The 14,064-nt window shown below is 38.9% G+C and overlaps 1 protein-coding gene across 2 annotated transcripts in view; it reads left to right on the top strand.

Moving 5' to 3' along the window:
* Nucleotides 1–14,064, top strand: part of elmo1 (engulfment and cell motility 1 (ced-12 homolog, C. elegans)) — a 103,128-nt gene that overhangs the window by 29,401 nt on the left and 59,663 nt on the right. For both annotated transcript variants that reach the window (XM_080516349.1, XM_080516348.1), the window contains exons 2-6: nucleotides 3,138–3,308; nucleotides 12,819–12,859; nucleotides 13,004–13,076; nucleotides 13,186–13,236; nucleotides 13,332–13,501. In XM_080516349.1, coding sequence (XP_080372475.1) covers nucleotides 3,231–3,308; nucleotides 12,819–12,859; nucleotides 13,004–13,076; nucleotides 13,186–13,236; nucleotides 13,332–13,501 — 413 coding nt within the window. In that variant the 5' untranslated portion in view covers nucleotides 3,138–3,230. The remainder of the gene's footprint in view (nucleotides 1–3,137; nucleotides 3,309–12,818; nucleotides 12,860–13,003; nucleotides 13,077–13,185; nucleotides 13,237–13,331; nucleotides 13,502–14,064) is intronic.

Below are 14,064 nucleotides of genomic sequence, written 5' to 3'. Positions count from 1 at the left end.
CCATAGCTGTTTTACGGTTTTTGATTCTTGCTTTGACTATTCCTGCTCTGTCAACAAGCTGTAATGACTAAAATGCTGCTGCTTTGTTGAATGTTGATGTTGTGGGAGAAAAAAAAAATAGTGAACCAGCTTTCCAGTTTTTATTCTTCACGAGTCAGCAATAGCCACACAGCGTCTGCTTGCAGTTTGAAAAAGCAACTAAAGCTTTATTTTATATTGTTTATATATATTGTTAACCTATATGTTTTTATCACATCTTTTACGGTTTAGGTGTTGATTTTAATTTTGTTTCCCTCTCTGTCCCTGTGAAGCACTTTGGGCTACATTTTATGAAACAAAACTACTATATTATATATAAAGCTATGATAATAAAATAGACCTGAGCATTCATGAGTCACTTTATTTACAACAGAAAATTTGATTAAAACGATTAAATTAAGCCTTAAGTGTGCTGAAACCTTCATTGAATTTGAAAGACAATGTGCTGTGGTATGACTAAAGTGTCACCTTTCAGTGTCTTGTCTGTGTCTACAGCCAGTGTTTGGAGGGAAATAATCTGTGTATAGATGACTAACAAGCTTTTGTGTGTAGAATACAGCTCGGTGAATCATACAATCCCTATGAATGTACAGCAAGACATGTTTTTTTAGACATGGAGTAAACACAATCATGCCGCTGTAGCAGTTTTTTTTTGTTTTTTTTTTTACATTCATTTTCTCAAGTGTTTGTCTGTTGCGTTTATCCAGATGTTTCCATCTGTTTTCTCCTCTTGTTTCCCTCTCTGCTCATGTCATTCTTCAGCTTTGTTTTTGAATGAGGGCCAGAAGCGATATCTTTGCATAAGTGTATGGAAAGAGAGTGGTGGTGCAGGGAAAAAGAAAGAGATAACACGCCTGCTTCCACCGAACCTCACTGTAGGCAAAATGTCTCTGAAAGTATTTAATGTACGTCACATAACCACTGAAATCTTCAATGAGCATACTCCCCCATATTTCAGTGTTGAATCATCATAGCATGCGAGGGCAACGACTCATTTTGCGGAGTTGTGACAAACGTGACTTGAGTATCGTATGCAATTTGGAAAGAAAATGCATCCACATCTGAAGCTATTGATGCAGCAGCTGCCATGGCAACGGACCCTTGAATAAAGGCTATGTGGATTATTATGGGATGATGCACACGCAGCGGCCAGTCTCATTACATATCCAGTCTTTAAATTGATACATGCAATGATCACAATGAGGCATGCATGAAACTGACACGTCACTGTAACTGTTCCTCAAGAACTCCAGTAGAACCTGTGCGTGTGTGTGTGCGCGTGCATGTGTGTGTGTGTGTGTGTGTGTGTGTGTGCGTGCGTGTGTGCGTGCGTGCGTGCGTGCGTGCGTGTGCGCGTGCGTGTTTCTGCTCAATAGTGTTCTCCCAGGAATTAGCCCAAGCCGGTCTTTATGTATAATGGATCAAGATTAAATATGTAAGCAGGCTCCTCCACCAGGAACTAGGAGGATCCAGGCTTTTTAGACAGGCTGAGAGGGTAAATTATTGAAGCCCCTGTCAGTTAGTTTAGGGCATATCTATGCAACATTTTCCACTCAATGACTGTGCCCCGATCGGTCTCACTGGACCCCCTGCAAGCACAAAAAAGTGCCTTGGCTCTGTGCCATTCTTTGTTTGGTTTTTTTCCCCAAGTGGTTGTGATCTGGCAGGTTTTTTTTTGTTTTTTTTTCTCTCTTGGGATCTTAGCGCGACTGTTTTTTCCCACCTTTGAACCTCAGACTGGTTTATTTTGGAAATCCACAGGGTTTCAGGTCAATTTAGCAACCCTGCTTCTCTGTCAGATATCGGGGCTGTCTGTGGTGCCCTTCCAGGAGTCTTATGCATAGGGACAGAAGAAAGTGAAGACTCATCCACGGCTGCAGGTTTAATGTTAAAGAAGAAGATGGGTCTCTGTCTGTGATTGGAACCACACGCTCACACTTGCAGGCAAATTTAAAAAAAAGACCAGTTAAGCACAAACACGTATTTTTGGGCTGAGCACCAACACATGCAGTCACAACATAGAGAGCCAGACTTGAACTATGAACCACCTCTGGCATTCAAGAACATTAAAATAAATTCAATTTAAAGAAAAATGGAGAAGAAGAAAAAATCTGAGTCACTACTCAACAGAACAAGAACAAAGCCGTCCTGTTTTAACATAATGTTTCTGTCCACAAACATAATGAGTTAACATCCAAGACATCCAGGGGACGTCACCGGAGCAATTTCCTCAGACCCGACAGCGCTCGTCCAGATGCACAGTGCATCTTTTTTAAACGTAGTGCTGTGCTCTCCATGATGAGTAAACTGACCTTTATGTGTAAAATGAGAGGAAGACCCCCTCAAGCTAGTGGAATGTGGCATAGGAAGAAGCTCTGTTCCACTAACGTCTTTAACCTTTCACTTTCAAGAACCACATAGTTGCTAATGTAGCCGGAGTTCATCTACAGGGCTGCTTATTCTTCTCTCCATCTACAGTACTTTGATTCACACAAATGACGAGAGTACAACCAGACCCTGCGAGCCAAAGTAGCTTAAAAAACAAAACCTTTCTGTTTCTGTGACTTTCACACTGAAATAGATAATTACACTTGTGATTAAACCTACCTGGGTGGTTGTAATACTCAACAACTCTAAATTGAATTAGTAAACCCGGTGATAATAAAGTGATCTCAGAGGACAGATTAAAAAATCTGTCTGCTTCAGTTTGTATTAGTGGGCGTTGGAAGTCGTACTCTGTATTAAAACAAGATTGAGTGCCAATGAATGGTAGTCATTGCATTGTCGTTTTGAATCCAGTGCATTTTATTTAAATGTCAGTATACAAGGAGTAATTTTACAAAATTCCCCTCAACATTGCATGAAAGGGATTTTATTGGTTTAAGATGAACGTGAACTGAATTATAATCCATTGCACATCTCGGCACCCATCTCGTATATATTTTTCAGCACTGACCTTGTTGACCTGTCTTTCCTTGGGCTTATACATTATTCTGTGAATTTTCAAGAAGCTAATGCAAGCAAACATGTCAAAAAAATAAAATAAACCCCAGCTCTGCTCAACTAATAAGCCCCCTTTTTGTGTGTGTGACCTACAGGTTTGGATGAGCCAGCTCCAGTAGTGGTGACGAAGGTGGCGTGAGGCAGGAACACTCACACCGAACCCCACCACCCCACCCCCCCCGGCAGCCATGCCGCCGCCGGCAGACATCGTAAAGGTGGCCATTGAGTGGCCGGGGGCTTTCCCCAAGCTCATGGAGATAGATCAGGTAGGTGCTCGAGCGCAGAGAAAAACACGGTCCTATTTTAAGAATACACTGCTCTCATCTAAATCCTGCTCGACCAGACATATCAGGAAGTGCAGGAGGACGATGGATCACGAACAACATTATAAAGTTCTATGTATTATGATGATAATGATCATGAAATGATGATGAAAATATGAATGACCATAAACTGTTTGATAAAGCACCTTTCAAAACGATTCACAAGATCTTTTTGAAAAATTAGAAGGAAAATAAATCACACGGGGATAACAGAATCCTCCGATCACCACATTTGTCAACGAAGCTCTCCAGCAACATAAACGACGTATCAAGCAGCCGTTTTGTCTCAGTGGTAAACTGCATGTTTTGACTGAACACAGTGCTGCACAGTAATCTGCTGTTGTGTGTTTAATGAAGTCACTGAAATGTTTGGGGGCGTCTGTGTCCGGTGGGGCTGGACGGATGTGATCAGAGTATGATGCATCTTTTGCCTCGTTCCTAACAATTATCCTAATTAGCCTGAAGGAGGTGCCCTTAATTAAAGATGTTTCGCAGCTAACACGGCCACAGCTTCGAAGTCGCTTGAAAGACATTTCCCTGAGTCGGATGTGGAGGGCTCTGTGATTTGGAAACATGATTATGGAATGTTAATTAATTTGATCCAATGATCAGCCTTGTTTAAGACACTGGGGACAAAAACCATCCATCACATTAATGCACATATTTGACCTCTTAGAATTTTATGTTAAAGGATCAGAACAACATAAAAAGACCTTGAAGAGGGAGACTTTTTCATTTAGTTTTTTTCCTTCTGTCGATTGCAGTTTTTTCCAGATAAATGGGAGCTTAAATAATTAACTTGTTTTTCTGAGTGGGATAACATTCACTTTCAGCAGTTGTCAGGTAAAGGATCTTCTGTCGCTGTTACACTGCAGTGTTATTCCTGTGTGTAGTTTCAGTTCTTCAGGATCAGCAGAGAGGAGCCTTTTCTCTGGTGGAATAATGACGAGAATGATGCAGTTTTCAGCAATATCTCCCTCTTAATCGTTAATTTTTCTATGATAAATGTCATGTTGACAGTTTACTCCTTTGTAGAGTGTTCATTGAAATATCATGCATTAGACTTATTTCACTACAGTAGAGACAGTCCAGATAAATACCCTTTTGTACCATTTAACTATCATATTGTTGAGGACATATTTCACCATTTCTAGCCTTAAAGTTTCTGGATTGATTAGTTTCTAGATTTCTGTTAACCATTGTCTTTATGCTGTTGAGCAAATTCAATTCAATTCAATTCAACTTCATTTATACGGCACCAAATACAACACAGTAATTCCTAGTTGCTTTTAACAGAGAAAATAGAAAAGCCCAACAAATCCACATGAGCAAGCAAACCAGGGCCCTAACTATGATTTCAAGCATTGGACATATGCAGAACATTTTTCAAAGTGTATTTATAGTATTTTCAATTTCAATGCATCATCTAGGTGAACTGATAAGACAGACGAAATAGTTTAATCCTTGTAATGTACAATTTTTTTTCATTGTACCAAGCACTTACTAATATTATTACACTTGTGACATTTTTGCATAGCATATAACTCAGTGGAGAATTTGATACTTTCTGTCCTTCAGACTGTATTTCATCTGAACAATGTTGTGGTATTTGATTAAACTAGGCTTGTTTGCAGATTAACTGCAGGGTAGTGGCATTTGAAATTTAGCTGCGCTCCGCTCACATCCATTACGAGTCCATGCTGTAAAGGCCGCGTTGTATGTCAGCAGATTGTCAGAGTCTACCAAACACCAAAATGACACAGTAATACAATAATTAGCCTCAACAATGGCGACCTCGCATTTTGAAGGGAGATGTCTGGTGTTGCATTGTGTAAAATCTCAATCTCTCTCTCTCTCTCTCTCTCTCTCTCTGTCTCTCTGTCTCTCTCTCTCTCTCTCTCTCTCTCTCTCTCTCTCTCTCTCTCTCTCTCTCTCTCTCTCTCTCTCTCTCTCTCTCTCTCTCTCTCTCTCTCTCTCCAATCTGCCTGTTTGTGTGAGTCACAAATGTGCTAATGATTGTACAACTTCTGACTCATCGTGGTAAATGAAGCTACAGTTGCCCTCATCGATGGGTGCACCTCTGAATAAAGTATTGAACCGGGGCTTCAGTTTTGCCACAAGGTGCTCGAACCACTTAAATGTAGATTCAAGGATGTAGTTTTTGTATTTAATGACACGCTCATCAGCTGCAGCACCGCTATCTGAAGTGTAAATCGCCTTTAGCTTTAGTCTTGTCTGTCTTTTGTCTCTGCGTCTTTAAGCCGCCTCTCCTCTTTTATTCCCCCTCCTCCGCTCTTCTGTAATTCTCTTATCCCTCCCTGTCATCTTCTTCTTGTTCCACCTATCTTTTGCCGCCTCCTCCTTGTCCTTCTTTGCTTTCACTCTTGCCCCCCCCTCCTCCTCTTCCCCTTGTTTTGTTTGGAATTGTGAAACTTGCGTTGTGCCTCTTCCTCTTACGTCCCCCACTATCAACCCCCACCTCGTCTTCCTCCCTCCGCATCTGGGCTGTACAATAGACCCTGCAGCGGCATATGGCTGTCTGACTCATGTGACGGGGAGTGGGCTTCTGCTACTGTCTTGAGACCCACGGAAAGGGTGTGTGTTTATCTGAAAGTGTGTGTGTGTGTGTGTTTTTTTTGTTGTTTGTTTTTATGGGTACAATTCTGCCTCAGTGAAATTGTGTGTGGGTGTGTTGGTGTGGCAACATGCAAGCTTGTTACTATGTGTGTGTGTGTGTGTGTGTGTGTGTGTGTGTGTGTGTGTGTGTGTGTGTGTGTGTGTGTGTGTGTGTGTGTGTGTGTGTGTGTGTGTGTGTGTGTGTGTGTGTGTGTGTGTGTGTGTGTGTGTGTGCGTGTGCATGTGCATGTGTGTGCATGTGTGTGCCGGCACACTGGCATCCATGTGTTCTGGGTTTTGTGTTTATTTTTGTTTTGTTTTTTCAGTCTGAATCTGTATTACGCCACTGTGCAGTCTGAGTGTGAGAATGTGTTCAGGGTACAGCCGCCTCAGAGTGTGTGTGTGTCTTCACAAATCACACAGTATATTCCGTATCGCTTCTAATATCTTCAGTCCCCCATAGGCACCAAAGTCCAATGTTTCTGTAGGAATGCTGATATTTTGGTACAAGTGCAGACAACTGCATGAAGTGTTTTATAGCTACTGTTTGTCAGAAATGCCAAAGAGAGAGGTGGTGATGGATTACTGGAGGGATGAGGGAACTGTTTGCAGAAAGAAAAGGAGGCTTTTTTTATTTGAAGAGCAGAAGTGAGACAAGTCATTATGGGCTGTTGTCATGCTGCAGGCTTCTTTACACTTTGGTTTCTTTCAGTAGCTGCAGGGATCCTGAAACTGTGAAGTTCATTCCTCAATGTAATAATGAAAATGTTCAAACCAATGAAAGTACTGAACTCGAATCAAGACCTTCATACAACAACAAATACAATCATGATGTATCACTGTTACTAAATTACTGTTTTATAGTGTGTATCCTCAATGAATATGGAGACTATGCCATCCACTATACCTACGTTTGATAAGTAAACTGCACAAAACCAACAAAAAAGCTTTCGTTTCCCAGAAATGCAGTCCTATATGTGAATTATTACAGTATTGCTGCAGAATTTCTTTTTTAATGTAATATAAAAAGTCTTAATCTATCAGATTAAATGTCATCATAACAATGGGTCAATTATTACACCAGTTCTTACATTATTAGCTTTAATACATCTGAGATGGCCAAAGTTGTTACATCATTAGCAGGTATTATGTTGTTGGCCATTATTGCATTATTTTGATTTTACAAGGCGTTTTAATAAATTGCACCACAAAATGTTGTTTCTTTTGCATTGAAAAATCTTCACTGCTTATTTGAATTAAACCAAGTTGTCAAAATTGGGTGGTGAAAGTATAGAGTTTGCTTTTCACTTTCTGATTCTGAACTGAAACCGACACTTACAACCACTTTATTAGGTCCACCTTGCTATACCCGGGAGGAACTACCTCCTGGAAACGTTTCGCAGAGATTTTGGTCGAGACATTTGCCACACATTCATTGTGCATCCACGATGTGAATGTCCTGTCCCGCCATTTGCTGAAGGTGCTCTTTGAGTTTTGCGATCTGATCTTTCATGATGATGATGATGATCATCATCATCATCATCATCATCATCATCTGATGACGTGATGTGTTCTTCTGCTAGAAGTAGCCATCAGACGATGGGTACACTGTGGTGATAAAGGAGTTTAAAATGTCGTGCCCCAAGTGTGTTCAAAAGAACCTGTTTTCCCGTGCCATTACAGCACCAGCCTGAACTGTTGATACAACGGCAGGATGGATCCATACATTTCTGTTTGTTCAAGCCAGATCCACACCAAAGATTGTCAAAGTATTCTTATTGACTTAAGTTTGTTCTTTACCAATGTTGAATACCTCAATTTAAAATGATATACCTAGAGCAAACTCAGACAATGAGTTAAAGTCCTGTCTGTGACACATTTCACCAAGTATGTGTAACACCTAATTATTTGAAATTGCAAATCACAAGCATATGAAAGAGTTTGGTGAATTTTGATGAGTCAAAGTTTGCTGAAGTACATTTAGGTGCAAGAGATGATCTCCTGCAATACAACAGAAATAATTTGATGTTATCAATGTTAAAGCTGCGAGTCAATGAGCACACATTGCCACAAAAACACACTGAAGTGCATTGTTGAGACGGAAGTTTTGTGAACATGTTCCAATAAACGCTGATGTCAGATGACACATGCCGTGAAAGTAGCCTGGACTTTATGTCCTTTTATTAGATTGTGCGTTGCAGCGACGCGTTTCACCTTTGTACAAGGTGAATACCACTCATGTGTCAGGTGGGAGACTCGTTGGACGACAGTAAGAGCAGGTAATGGCTGAAGTGGAATGAGGGTAATAGAAAGAGAAAGATGTGGCGAGTTTGCAGAGTAATAGGATAAGAAAATCTTCGAATAGCGGAGGTGGTTTTTCTTCTGGAGAAATAAAGGGCTGCAGAAGCCTCGGGGTAATAAAATAATAATACAGAACAGGCCACTGGAAACATCTATTTCTTGTTTTCTCTTCGTGAAGTGGAACTTTGTTTTGTTTTCTGATTCCAGCCCCACTGAATTTTACATGTGGAAGCTCGGATTTCTTCGGATTTCTTCAAGTTTTACTTCTTTTTTTTTCTCTCTCTCTCTCTCTCCAAATAAGTGGGGGGAAACATACCTGCTCATGTTGTATTGCATGTGATGAAATATCAGCGTAAATGTATAACTTTATTAATAATACAATTCCAATTTGCAACAAGCTTTGATCATGTATTAAAGAAAGATTCGCTCCAAGCCACACAAGTGGCTTTAATTTTTAAAGATATTTCCAAAGCTTCACCGTTTCTTTGATCATTGAGAATAGTAATAGTTTCCTGCTAAAGGAACGACAGAACTGAGCAATATGCAACTCTTAAAGTGTGTGACCTGGTTATTCAAATAGAGTTTGAATTCTTGCAGTCTTGCCTCATAGCTTTGATTTTTTTTTTTTTACTCTCATCAAAACTTTGCCATCAAAGAAGAAACTTTACACCAACCCTGTAGAGGCAATAACCAACTATTTTTTTATGTTTCATTATTAAATCTTTGAGTAATTTTAGCATATTCACAGGTTTGCTCGTTACATTGTTTTAGGCTTATTAGACTGTAACTCGAATATTTGTTATTCGTTTTTGTGGTTAGATGCTTCAGTAGCTGTGTAAGATATTTGCATTTAAACACTAAAATATGTAACATTTGTTTGATAAATAAGTGTAGATGTGAAGCAAATTGCATCACCATTAATTATGAAGATTAGACGCTTCCAATATAAATATAAATTTGGGGCATGTCATTATAAAAGTAACAAAATAGACCGCATGCAAAGTAGTAAACCTGCATATTGCATCAAATAGTACAGTTTTTATCTATTATTATTGTTTTAATGCCGTTTAACCCTAATGCTAAACACATTCAAATATTGACTTTTATTGTTTCTGTCTTGATGTTGGTTTTCAAATTACTTTTTTTAATGTCCCTCAAATGAATGACCAAAGCTGATGCTTTAGTATGTCAAGTTTTGTGCACATTTAACGGCTAGTGTGTTTGTATGTGTGTGTATATGTACACAGTGTTGATCCTGCAGCGTACTTTGAACAATAGAAAGCTTGAGAATGGCATCGGTGACAAGCAAATATATATTAAGGCAATACTGACTGGCAACAAAACACACTTATTCAAGCACTCTTCAAATTTGTTACTTTTCCCCTCTTGTATGTTTTTTTTTTTTGCCTTTTAGTGTTCTCTCACAACTTTTTTCTCTCTTCAAGAAGCTCTCTCTCTCGCTCTCGCTCTCGCTCTCGCTCTCTCTCTCTCTCTCTCTCTCTCTCTCTCGAGCTTCATCCACTCTCTCCTCTTCTCTGTTTGCTGCATTCCCCTAATCTTATTCAATTTGTCTACTCCCCACTTTTATCTTCTGCTCTCCCTTTTGTTCTCCTAACAGCCCACTCTCCTTTTCACTCCCCTTCTTTGCCTTTCTTTTCCTGTCATATATGCCCACTATCCTGCCACCATTATCTTCTGCCTGTAAATCTTCATCACAACAGCCTCTCTGGCTGTTCCAGCTATGCCCCCCCCCCCCAAAAAAAAAAGGAGCAACAACACAATGCTATGATCCACAATGCTCACTGTGTTGTCATGGCATGCAGATGTTCACAGGATTGCTACCAAGTTGTTTAAATTTGTACAAATGTCTGGTTTCGTAAAGATTGAGCCTTGTACAGTAAATACCTGAGTTAATCTAAGGATCTATGAAACAATATAAACACAATTGTATGAAATGTGCATCAAATCAAATCCTGAAGTGCATATTTTTTTCAGCATTTATATTTTGATGGGTTTAAAAAAAAAAGAAGTAATTTTAAGTGAATGTGACTAGAAGTTACTTCTATTTTCACATCTTTTCAACTCCTGAATCTGACTGTCTTATATGTTTATTGATATGAAAATAATGCACAAAACAATTCTCAAACAGGAATTGGTAAACACACTGCATGCTTGACGAAATGTGGGCGTTATCAAATATGTTTACCTGGTTATCCAGCCTTTCTGCCTCTCTCTTTGCTGTGAACTATCACTGATGAATGACTTGATTGTGAGGAATGTGACCTTTTACTCTATGGGCGTAAAGTAATGTGTGCAGATCTTTTTGTGTGAGCATAATTTATTGTTAATGTTTAACTTGTACTATTGTGGAGCAAAGATTAAAGGCAGCAGTGTAAGCAAACATAATGCATGATGCAAAAGCAAGGCATCCAAAATGTATTCATAATGTACCCTAAAGCAGTTTTCCTCTAAAAGCTCCTAAATGTTATGTCGCCCGTGTGAGTAGAATAAAATCAATATTTTTAGTTTTAAATCAGAATACTGTACATATCCTGACAAGCAACTTAATTAAATATTGTTGTGCTTGAACAGAATATACAAGAACAGAACTTTATCAAAGTTGTAGTTTAACTTATCGGGGGGGGGTTATCATTTCCTAATATGTTAATTTTTGAGGATGAAGTTTGAAGTAAGTTGGAAATATGTATCTGCTATTTTGGTCACTCTGTTTAAAGCTAAATTGAAAACAGAGTATTGGATAACATGAGACCATGTAAGTGTACCTAATAAACACCTAGCGAGCAATTGTGCTTAAGAATGACACTGCGGGTTGTTTAAGCTCTCTTTATACAACATTTATCCTTGAGGTCAAAAATGACACATACAGCAGACGGGTAAATATAAACAAGACATTTTTTTTTTTTTTTTAATCATTACATAGTTTGGTGGGATATTTCTCAATAGAATTTGTTGGAGCACACAAAAGAAGTCATAATAATGTTCAGAGCAGAATTATTAATTAATCCGGTAACATTAATGTCAAAATAATGTCTTTACCTTTGCCTAGAATGACTAGTAAGTGGCTCAGGACAGTACATCAAATGACATTATTTCACAAACAGAATAGCACCATATAGATGGCTCCAAAATATATTATCATGTGGTCATTTTTATATCTGCTACAATGCATCAGGAAAATAGAAATCTGTCAATAAATACAACTTTCTCGGCAGAATAATTCCTTCAATAAACAAATTCTACTTTGATTTAGTTTTCCCAAAGAAACAATTAGTCAGTTTTGCAGTCTGTGCAAATAAATAAATAAAACCATCACATCTGTGAAGACTTGATTAGTCTTGATTATTTTGTTCCTTTTTTTGCTTTAATTGTACTTGCATTAAAAAAGATTTTTATTTTTTATTTATTTATTTTTTGAAGATTAGAAACAAATTCAAACTATGAGGGAGATTCAACCAGGAAGTAATGAAGTAATGAACACCGCTCTGCACAACAGATGATTTTCCTTTTTCAGTTAAAACGTAGAATTAAATCAAGGTGGCCAGCATGTCTCTTGTTTTAAATGGATTTTTGTAAACTAATCACTCACTGAAGCTGGCTTCTATTTTAAAGTGATCTCTGATCAGCCTGCCGTGTGCAGATGTGCTGCAGAGAAGGGCCAAACCATTGAGAGGCAGATGAGGGGGGAAGGATGTGATCTTTGTCCAATCCACGTATCTTGCTGTATATATAAGGGCTTTCTGTGATTCATTTTTTTTCTAGTTTAAGATTTCGTTTCATCAAACGATATATTTGGGGGGACAGCTCCTGTTTTTCCAGTGAAAATGAAACCAATAAGATCTGAAGGGAAATTACATCTGAATCAGATGGTTATTGTCAGAAAATACAAGACATTTCATATATGCCGACACAATTTTAGTTGCTGGTCATCTTAACCCCCAACTGCTCTAGTTGTGTCAAACAATTGAAACATGCTCCTGAAACGGCGCATCAAGGATACGTCTACATTTAGGAACTTGACTATATACCCAAAACAATCTATTATTGACTTGGTTTTTCTTTTATTTTTTGGATGTTAGTGAATCTCACTGCTGTTTTTTTTATTATCTGGAAATTCACTGTATGTTTAATATCGGTCACCATCAACTCTTAAAAGATTAATTGTATTGCTAAAGGTTTTCATTTAATCAGTTCCTTGCTGTCGTCCATCACGAAACTAATTTTAATTATGTTTTACCAAATCAATCCCCCAGCTTCATTTTGAATGTTGTGTTGGAAATGTAAACTTTGGAAAGCTGTGTTCGCATACATAATCGTCTGTGGATCTGGGAGTAGTTTTTCATGCTGTAACAATGAAAGAACAGTGAGTCCACATCAGCAATGGCATAAATACAGCCTCTCTTTGCCCAATCCTGTAATGTAAAAAAAAAAAAAAAAATTGCAGTCCGCTCTGAGTTGACTGTTTTAGGAACTGAAGTCTGTATCGTGAAGTAAATCCAGCTTCACTTCTCTTCACAGAAAAAGCCTCTCTCAGCCATTATTAAAGAAGTGTGCGAGGGGTAAGTCTACAGTTAAAAAAATAAATAAATAAAAATGGTTCCCACTGTCTCTCTGCTTGAACCCTATTATCTCAATCCATTCATCCACTTTTCCCTACTTTTAATAGAAACTAAGCTTTGTGTTTTCCCTCCTAATTCCTTTAGGTGGTCTTTGGGGAACCATGAAAGCTTTGCTCTGCAGATTGCTGATGCAACAAATTTCTACATCACAGAAAAGGTTTGCTTATCCTTTTTTTTTTTTTTTTTAAACTGCATTACTGCAGAACATAACGTTTAAGAAAAAAAAAAAAAAGCCTGACTCACACTCACTGTTATCTCCTCCGCAGAATCGTAATGACATTAAGAACGGTTCAATCCTGCGCCTGACCACCTCTCCAGTGAGTGTTAAAGGGGGGATTTCATGAGAAAAGAATTTCTATTCGCATCAATATCGGTTTGCATCTCTTTCCTTCTCCACCCGTTTCCCCTCCAGTATCAGACTGCAGTTCAGCTTCACGAACGGATCCAGTCATCCAGCATGGATGCCAAGCTGGAGGCTCTGAAGGACCTCGCCAACGCTTCGCGGGACATCACCTTCGCCCAGGAGTTCATCAATCTGGACGGCATCTCGCTGCTCACCCAGATGGTCGAGAGTGGAACAGAGTAAGTCAACTACCCATGCAGATCTCATTCTGTTTAGGATTTCCTTGTTTTGTTTTTTCCCCCTCGCCATTCAGAAAATCCTTTGTTCATGGTGTCATGAAGGTTTCACCGCGATAGGAGGGATATTTCCGATGTTGTAATATTCTACACATGCATTCGGATTCATGAAGTCGTATATTTCACATTTCATCCTCAAAGCCCGTCAACTTTAAAGTCAATCCCAGCTTCAGGATCCAAAATCCCAACAAACTCTCTCTGCAGTGTCTCTCAGTTTTATCCCTTTTTTTCACTCGCACGAGAAACCAGGGATTTGTTAAAAGCAGCAACATCCCAGTGGGATTTAATTTCGCTGCAGATTTGGACAATTAATGTTTGAGTCAATATTCATGTGAAGGTCCACAGAGATTCGAAGTGAGCGGGGAAATAAGAGTTTGACTGTGCTGTTTGATTAAATGAGTTCACAGCAGCTTCCTGAACATCTCAATCATTATTGCTCATCAAATCTCTGTGTTGTGTATTTTTGTGTCAAGTCCCTCTGCAGACGCCTTTGTGGTGACAATTAA

This window comes from Blennius ocellaris, assembly GCF_963422515.1.
Source record: "Blennius ocellaris genome assembly, chromosome: 20".
NCBI classification, from domain to species: domain Eukaryota; kingdom Metazoa; phylum Chordata; class Actinopteri; order Blenniiformes; family Blenniidae; genus Blennius; species Blennius ocellaris.
This window is presented reverse-complemented; position numbering and strand designations above follow the sequence as displayed.